Genomic DNA, 9,409 nt, shown 5'->3' with positions numbered 1-9,409 from the left:
TTGAATTGTGCGTTTTGATAATGCGGAATGCTCTTTTCCTTCGATCATCGAATCGTATAATTTCATCGCTAGTAAATCAACGCGTTGTCCGAAAGCGTGCGCAGTTTCATTCGGTTTTTGTTTTAGCAAATTGAATTCGATCTGTAAATGTGTCGTGCTTTGTTTCGACTGGTAACAACTCTCGAGATAGTTTGAATATTTCGTGTCTCGAAATCCTGCATGGCTTTTCCTTTTAGTTTCGTATATAAAATTGCTCGGATTAAAGATTCTTCATCCGCGGGATTTATGTCTTGAACGGCGTACGTGCATGCATTTAAAAATTCTAATAACTTATGTCGCGAGGTTCCGTCAAATTCGGGAATCATTGTTCTTGCTTTTTTTAACGGCAAGTAGTAACTACGTCGATTTCTGATGTCGCGGTCGGTTCGCCCGTATGTGGCATTAAACGCGTCATTATCGTTCTCTCGGCGGTTACATCCGTGACGTGGCAAATCCATAATCGCGTCTTCTACTCGCGTTACTCGCCTATTCAATGCTCTTATTTCAGTGCGCATTTCATTTAGTATTTCGAAGAGTTGCGTTCCTTTCTTCTTTCCTCGCGATGTGTTTCGGGAGGCGGCGTGCGATTCGCCTCCGCTATGTTTTGGTCCATCTGACGAATGGATAAATGGCAATTTGCGTTCTGTGACGACGTTTTCCGGTAACTCGGGCTCGCTTCCGCTCGAGTATTGAGTTTCTAAGTTTTTTCGCACGTTATAAAGATTTTCTCGCGGTGTTACGCTTAATTTAATCGCTCGTCGGGCTGGTTCGCTCAGTAACCACGATCGGTTCGCTATCGGTTTCGGTATATTCGAACCGGTAAATAATAAACCGGTAAATAATAAATTTTCCGGTTCCGACATTCACGCAGTTATAATTATTAAATTTTTTTTGGACTTACAATATTATGACGGCTCGCATGATCGTTCGCTGTGTTAGTAGGTCGCTGACGCTGCAGTCCTTCGCTCGGCGGCTGATACGGCTGACGATGCTCGTCGTACGGCGGTCGTTGTCCGGCGTCGGTGCGTTGTCCGTAGAGTTATCGTAGGTCGCGATGCTTGTCGGCTCACGTTTCTGCTACAGCTGTTGTGGCGATGCTCGTTCTGTTGTCCTTGCGTTTTGTTCCGTCGATTATGGTTTCCGTCAGCTTACGTTTTACATGTGCTGGCGTGCCTGCCCTGTTTACACTCGGGGTGCTTTGCAGGTCTTGGAGAAGGCTTGGCTGCTTCCGTTCGTCAACTTTAATTCGATTGGTTGCTGGCGTGCCCGTTTTTGAATACAGTTGTGTCTTTTTCAGATCTTAGCGGGATGAGCTCGCTGACGTCCTTTGGCAGATCCCACACTTGGTTTAATTACAAAGTCTCCGCACGTCTCTCGCGTCGCGTATCGCGATATCGGATATCTTGGCGTGCGCGTGTCTGGAGTCGGGTTTCGGTTGCGAGACTCACTTCTCGATCTTATGTATTTCTTTCTGCCGACTGCGTGGCGTTAATTTAATAGTTTCCCGTAACATGCGTTATTGATTGCCCGCGTAATGTTAATTAATGATAAAGACTGGCCGCCGCTCGTTAGCGATGGGACTTTATATTATCTCCCCTTGGTTTCCCAGGAGGGGATCGTTTAGCGACAAGACCATGTGTCGTGTCGCTCGATTTTTGCGGCAAGATCCGGATGCAAGCTAAGGAGTTCTAAGTAGGACTTCTTTGCTTGCATTTTCGCAATTTCCTTTTCGCTTTTAGGTAGGACCTCTACGTTGCATTTTCGCAACGCCTTTATTCCGCTTGCCTTGATTTGCAATGAAGTGATTGCGCGGTCGCTCGGGCTTCGCGCGTGGCTCGCGTTGTCAGCGCTTCGCTCGGTCAACGTTCGTAACGTGATCTGTATTCGCGTTACACGTTGAGCAATGTCTTATATATCGTATAAAATAATATATCTCTAAAATAATATGTATCTAGTAATTCGTATATAACCTTTTCGGGCTATAACAAAGCTTATATTTTAAAGATACAGAGAAATTAAATTAGAAATAGGTTTGGGTTAGATTATTTCTTCCGGACGTGGAGCCCCCGTAGGGGGGGAGGGACTTTTTTATAAATGAAAGCGTACGAACACTGCACCTGGCATTTTGCAAACTTAACCTATACCTGTCAAAAGCAAGTATGGATGCCTTAGAACATATATAAATGGAACGGGAATGCCTTTGTTTCCCGATAGAAAAACACGTCGGAAGGAAGTAAGAAAGAAAATCATAGTTGCCTCTCTCTTGTGAGTTACTCTGCTCAAAAGTGCGCATGCACGGCCATGTGTGTGTACACAAAGGTATGTATACTACAGACACGATGCTTGTGTGTGTAGTTACTCCCAAGAGAGAGGCAACTACATTTTCTTTCTCACTTCCTTCCGACACTTTTCAGCCTGCTATTCCCCTTCCATTTATATATGTTCTAAGATGGATGCATGCAAGCAGTAACATCGAAGCACCGTTAGCGCAATCTTTCGTCAAAGACGCCAACCGTACAAGAAATACATTGCCATTATTACATGTGTGTTGTGTACGTGTATATATACGTGTAGCATAATACCACTATATTCTATGCATGCGTTGTGTACATATATAGCGGTAAAGGGACGACGACGACCAGGAAGACGACGATGATGATGATGATGATGAAGACGTTTCTTACATGAAAATTTCCACATTTCGACTTTGCTTCATAATATCTCTGCTTTATAGAACAGGCAGAGCGAAAATAAAGACACTTTCCTTATATAAATCGAAACCAAGCTATCGATTAAGCCTATCAAGAATTCGATCGGTTCAGCCGCTATTCAGATCTGGTAATCTAAGGTACTCTCAACTATCCGACTCGCGTATAGATACCCGGGGTGCCTCACTCTTGTTACGCGCGGTCTTTGCTTTGCGTGACTTGGCGCGAGACATTACCGTGTCTCTTGATTCCATACATTCAATAAATAATATTTTAGTTAATAACTTTTTAATAAAAAACGACCGACGGCTAAAACCTTCTGAAGGTCACTCAGAGGATGATCTTGACAACATATGTCAAGGTCAAGGTCATCGGGGCTGCATCCCCTAAACCATCCGCTCTCTCTGTCCTCTCTCCGTCGCTTACTATTTCTCCTATACTTTGTAGAAAAAAATCATTACACCTATTTGCGATATCCATTTCATCTGTGTATTGTTTTCCGTTAAAGATTACTTCTTTCAATGTATGATTGTTTTTCTTGTTTCCTATTAATTCCTTTAATGTTTTCCTATCTATGTATATTTTATTCGTAGTAATCTCTTTTACTTTTACGTAATGTTTGTACTGTTTTATTTCTTTGCTTTTTATACACACACTGAAACAACACAGACGCGCGCTGCGCGCGCACTTTTATACATTTTTCAATTTCTTTAACTTTTCTTTTCTAACTTTAAATTTTTCTTTCACAAATTGTCAAACTGTAAAAATTCTCATGATTTGACAGTTGCAAATAACACGAATGAAGCAAGTCGCAGCGCACAAGCGAGACAGCCAATCAGCAACGTGGAAAAGCGACAACAATAAACTTCGATATATGCAAGTATCGACTTTACATGCCTTTTTTATATAGGGACTAGCACACAGCGCGCGCTACGCGCGCACCTTCCATATCCATTACCAGTACATTTTAAAACGCGCGCTTCGCGCGCGCCGTTTATTCTTTTTCATTTAAACATTTTTTTTTATGATATATATACAAAATCATATACGTCACTAAATACTCTAATATCATAAATATTATTACCTAATATCATATTCTTCCTCCTTCTTTTTTCCTCTGGTCTCTCTTTCTCTCTCTCTTTCCCACCTCCCTCTCTCATTCTCCCTCAACAGCTCTCTCCCCCTCCTCACTCCCTCTCACGGAACTCTCCTCTCTCTCTCTCTCTCTCTCTCCCTCTTGCTTATTCTTCTTCTTCTTAAATTTTAAATAAACTATCCTCTTTTTACATTCGCTCTTTAATTCTTTCTTTCCCTCTCTCTCTTTAAATTAAATAAAATAGATAATATCAATAATTTTTAACAATATTTCTTAATAATATGTAACAATATATTTAACAATACTGAACAATATTATTACCTGATATTATATTTATTCTCAACCTTTTTTCCTTTTGTCTCCCTGCCTCTCCTTTGCTTGTACTTTTTCTTCTTTAATTTTAACTCTCTTTCTCTCTCTCTCTCTCTCTCTCTTGCTTATTCATCCTCTTCTTTAATTTTAAATAAACTATCCTTTTTTTGCCTTCGCCTTTTCTTTCTCTTCTCTCTCTCTTTCTCTCTGTCTTTTGCTCATTCTTCCTCTTCTTTACTTTTAAATAAAACTTTTCTTTCCCTTCCTTCTCTCTCTGTCTCTCCATCTTTTATTCATTTTTTCTTCTTCCTCTTTCTCTCTATATTAACTTAATTTAATATATTTACAAATAAATATCAATATATGACAGTAGAGTATATAGGAGAGTTCTAACTCAGGTCCTCTGAGGGGGGGTGAGGGGCGAGGGGAAACAGCGCGGGGGGTATGACGTCACGCGGTGGACCGCGGCGAAACCGATTGGCGAGGGGTCTGCGGAGAGGGGGGAGGGGGACCGCGGCGAACCCGGTAGGCGAGGGAACCGCGGAGAGGGGGAGGGGGCCCGCGTCCTAACCGATTGGCGAAGGGTCCGCGGAGAGGGGAGAGGGGACCACGTCCTAACCGATAGGCGAGGGATCCGCTAACCTAACCTAACCTAACCAGTAGGCGAGGGGTCCGCGGAGAGGGAGAGGGGGGCGCGCGAAACCGATGGGCGAGGGGTCAAGAGGGAACGCGAAGGTACGATGCCGCGAGGAAGTGTGAGAGAGATAGCGCGAGGCGTTCGCAATGTGTGGAAGAGGGATAGCGTCCGCATGCACGTTGGAGAGAGATGGCGCGAGGCATGCATTTGGGAGAGAGAGATAGCGCGAAGCATGCACTTGGGGGAGAGAGATAGCGCGAAGCATGCACGTGGATGATACGGCGTTCGTAAGGCGGTGCGAGAAAGATAGCGCGAGGCATGCACGCGTGTAGGAGAAGGATGCCGTTAGCATTGGCGTGGGAAAAGGATGACGTTCGCGGAAGAAAGAGAGAGAAAGAGAGATAATGCGAGGCATGCATGTGGGAAAAGAAAAGAAGAAGGCGCAGAATGTCGTTTGTAACTTCCTTGTATAAAACGAATCTAACATAATATCTATATTAAAGTCTCCTATTATCATACATTCTCCCCGTATTATTAACTCTTCTATTATATCCTCCAGAAATCTCACGAAATCACCATGCGATGCACTCGGTGAATGATATATTACCATTATTATTCCTCTATACAATTTTTCTTTCACCTCAATCGCAGCACACCAACAATTCGATTCTAATTTTTTTACTAATACTATTTCATATTTAACATCATCCCTTATATATAAAACAACCCCTCCTGTATTTCTATTTTCAGCATCGCATCTAATTATACTATAACCTGGTACGTTCACTTTACTGTCTTCAATTTCAGCAGTCAATCTTGTCTCTGATAACGCTACGAATGCCGGATTTATTTTCTTCATAATCTGATGTTGTATCTCATCTTTATGCGCCATCAAACTTTGCGCGTTTGTATACAATATTATTTCCGCTTCCTTCTGTAGTTGCTATTTCGCATCTTCCCAGCCGGCTCTCCTCTTCTCCTCTTGTATCGCCCTTTTAAATGTTGGACATTCTGGGCTAAGGGCGTCGTGTTCATCACTTATCTTCAGGTTGTATGTTCGAATTTTAAACATACAATTTACACATTTTTTCTTTGTTGCCGTACATTCAATCGCTTTATGATTTCCCGCACATTTGTGGCATGTTTCATCTCGCGTACAATTTTTTTGCAATATGATAGTATCCCCAGCATTTAAAGCATCTTTTAACATTAATGTGATTGAATATAGGACATTTTCTCCATCCTACATTTAGTTTCTCTTTTTTCAACATCAATTCATGCGTTTCTTCATCTACTTCAATTATTATCGAACCTTCTTCTTTTTCTCTTCTTCTAAGTTGATTATTATCATTTCTTTTTTCTTTAACTATTTTCTTCACTATTCGCATTTGGAATCCATCATTTATTGCATCAATTCTATTCTGCTTCTTGATTGTAGTTATTAAGTCATCATCATCCAATCTCATTTCTTCTTCGCTGACATTGATAATTTTTATTTTGGGCGTTATCTGCGGTGATTCCGTAACTTTGAAATTTTCTCCTAGTTTGTCCTGCACTGTGGCTTTCAACGTTTTCATTTCTTCTCCAGTTTCACAACCCAGAATCACTGTTCCCTTGCTTCCTTTTTTTAGCTTCGTTATTCCCATCGCCATGTTTTTGATATCTACCTTTTCTTTTATCAATTTTTTTGTAACTTCATTCTCTTGTTGAATCTTGGGTTTGATAATTATAACATTCTCTTTCTTTTTCTCTTTAACCGCTTCATAGTAGCTCTTTTGTATTCCTCCTGTTGATCCACATACTTCTCCCTGTATCATTCTTTTCAACTCTTCTAGCAGTTCCTGCTTATTTCCCAATTTTGATAATTATAACATTCTCTTTCTTTTTCTCTTTAACCGCTTCACTATAGCTCCTTTGTATTCCTCCTGTTGATCCACATACTTCTCCCTGTATCATTCTTTTCAACTCTTCTAGCAGTTCCTGCTTAACATTTCCCAATTCTTCTCGAACTATTTCCTTGACCATCATTTTAATTTCCTTCTTACATGCTGTTTCATCTTTTATTTCTTTTACAAGCCAATCTAGCCAATCTATTTTTACGTCAATAGTCGATGATCCACTCGCTCCCGATATTCTATTTCCACTACTTGGCGTCGTAAACGAACCTGTAGATCCTGTAGATCCTAGCCTGTCCCTGCCGCCCCCGGCCACTGCCGATGCCTTCATCGTCCATGCCGATAATTATCGGCGGAAACCGCTAATATCAGCGTAAGCGATCAGTCACCTCTGTTCCACTGTCACACGTCAGCACTTTTGTGTCCACCTTTAATGTCTACCTGTCGTGTGAGACTTTGGTGTCCCAGAGAGAGAGAGAGAGCGGGAGAAAGAGGGAGAGAGAGAGAGAGAGCGGGAGAGAGCGGGAAAGAGAGAGAGAGAGAGCGGGAGAAAGAGAGAGAGAGAGAGAGAGAGCGGGAGAGAGCGGGAAAGAGAGAGAGAGAGAGCGGGAGAAAGAGGGAGAGAGAGAGAGAGAGCGGGAGAGAAAGGGAGAGAGAGGGAGAGAGTGTGAGAGCGGGAGGGAGGGAGTGAGAGAGAGGGGGGAGCGGGAGAGAAAGCGGCAGAGAGAGAGAAAGCGAATATGTGTATATGTACACCCCATTACACCACATTATCATACCGCCAAATAAGTAAACAAAGACGCGTGTCCGTATGCGGCATATATAGCGCTATTATATTGTGTATGGAATGTCTCACTTTGTTGTCATTCAATCGTCGGTTGGTGAGTTCGTTATTATTTCAAAAGTTCCTTAAACATTAGCCTTTCCGGGGGACCCTCGCGCACATGATCTGATTAGAAAAGGATCTTACTTCCTTATAATTATATTTGTCAACGTTGAAGCAGCTGTGTTTATTACTTGTCCGTTAGAAAATTATTATCAGTATTAATGCAGCTGAGTTTATTAAACGTTTCGTTAAAAGTTCTTGTTATCTCGTTGTTCTTCCGCCGGAAATTCTACTGCAAGGGGTAGATATTGTTTTTTATTTATCCCGAGGAGACCGGCATGGTTTCCATCACCAATTTCCTTGCGTCTTTCCCACGGATACTCGTGGATGTAGTTACTGACATATGACAATATTTAAAAGAAACGTATGGCACAAGATGCTTTGTTTATTGAACGGTTCGTTCTTATCACCAACTGACGATCGTTACCGCAACGTCGCGGAAGAAGGGAATCGAGGAGTCGCCAGGACGTAACACCCCCAGCCTTAGACAAATGTTGGGGAAAAACCCAACATTTGCAAAAAGGGAAATAAAAACGGATTCTTTTCTTTCGTGATTTACTAAAGTATATCGTAAATTGCATGTACTTTTATGCATGCTGATTTTATTTATTAAGAAGGAGGAAAAAGAAGGCGACCTCCAAAACCCTTTTTCTCTGTCGTCCTCCTTTTACAAAAATATATATATATATTTTTTTTTTACCTGTTCTTTTAAATTTTCTCGTAATAACAAGAATTTTTCTCACAATAACAATAATTCTTCTTGTATTAACATAAATTTTGTTGTAATAATGATATTTTTATTTAATACGTTATTAAAGAGTCTTAATACAAAACTATCTTTTCTTATATGTGCCCATTTATGACGCAAGAGAAAAAGGAAACTGTATATGCCATAACGTTTACCTGACCAACATCAGTAGTCTCAAATCTTCAGCTGGAGGTTTTATTGCTCTGAGAGAGATAGGATATTTGTCTTTCTTCTTCCCATTTTTTCTGGTTATCAATGTCCTCCGGACAACGCAGGTGCAGCTTGTCAGGAAGGCTCTCGATGCTTAGCTTGAATTCTCATTTACTGTGAGTAATTAGGCATTGATTGGGATATCATGTTGAATCCCATAGTAAAATGTCCAGGCTTCATTTGCCCGGATGCTGAATAGTTATAGGTGGATTTGCTGATGGATGTAGAGCGCTAAGATGACTTGTCAATTGACAAATGCTGGAATAGTTCTCCTTGTTTTTTTTTCTTTTTTAGCTATTGGTTGAAATACCGTGTTTGTCTGCAGAATAATAAGCTAGATAGTTTATCACTAAATGTAGCTTAGTGATCGCTTATCGGTTGCTGGAGTCGATGATATAATTCTTCTGTGATATATTTTCTAGCTCATTGTTTCCCTCCCCCCCCCCTTTTTTACGAATGATCAGGTAATATATATATATATATTTTTTTTTATCAGAAAAGATAGTTCTGTTTTTGTTATATATGCATATTATATAATATAATATTTGATCTATATATTATGCTAATAATATTTTTGTCCGCTAAATTAATGTTAAACGCAGTAACATTTATAATGTTTATATGTGTCTAAGACTAAAAATATATATGTGTGTGGGTGTATATATGTATAATATATGTATATGTATATATATATATATATATATGTATATATATACACCAAAAGTGGCCTCTTTGATTTTATAAATTAAAAGAGATAAATCTTAAATAGTTTAAACTGAACTGTATTGTGAGCATAGTGGTTGCTAACAAAAGCTATAACGAACGAAAAGATATGCATTATTGCTTCCTCATAGAGGAAGCTTTGTTTTCGTGACAAA

At 40.4% G+C, this 9,409-nt stretch overlaps 2 protein-coding genes across 2 annotated transcripts in view; one reads left to right on the top strand and one right to left on the bottom strand.

Moving 5' to 3' along the window:
* LOC115239578 (THAP domain-containing protein 1-like) overlaps window positions 1-9,409 on the top strand; it is a 94,107-nt gene that overhangs the window by 35,326 nt on the left and 49,372 nt on the right. The gene's annotated exons all lie outside the window — the stretch shown is intronic.
* LOC115239577 lies at window positions 5,248-6,634 on the bottom strand. The gene is made up of 2 exons (XM_029814173.1): window positions 6,587-6,634; window positions 5,248-6,544 (listed from the first exon to the last, which is right to left on the bottom strand). The coding sequence occupies exons 1-2, from the start codon at window positions 6,607-6,609 to the stop codon at window positions 5,938-5,940; spliced, it is 630 nt and encodes a 209-aa protein (XP_029670033.1). The 5' UTR covers window positions 6,610-6,634; the 3' UTR covers window positions 5,248-5,937.

This window comes from Formica exsecta, unplaced genomic scaffold (genome assembly GCF_003651465.1).
Source record: "Formica exsecta isolate Colony F162 unplaced genomic scaffold, ASM365146v1 scaffold388, whole genome shotgun sequence".
Taxonomy (NCBI): domain Eukaryota; kingdom Metazoa; phylum Arthropoda; class Insecta; order Hymenoptera; family Formicidae; genus Formica; species Formica exsecta.
Note: the sequence above shows the minus strand (reverse complement) of the source record. Positions and strands in the feature narration are given on the sequence as shown.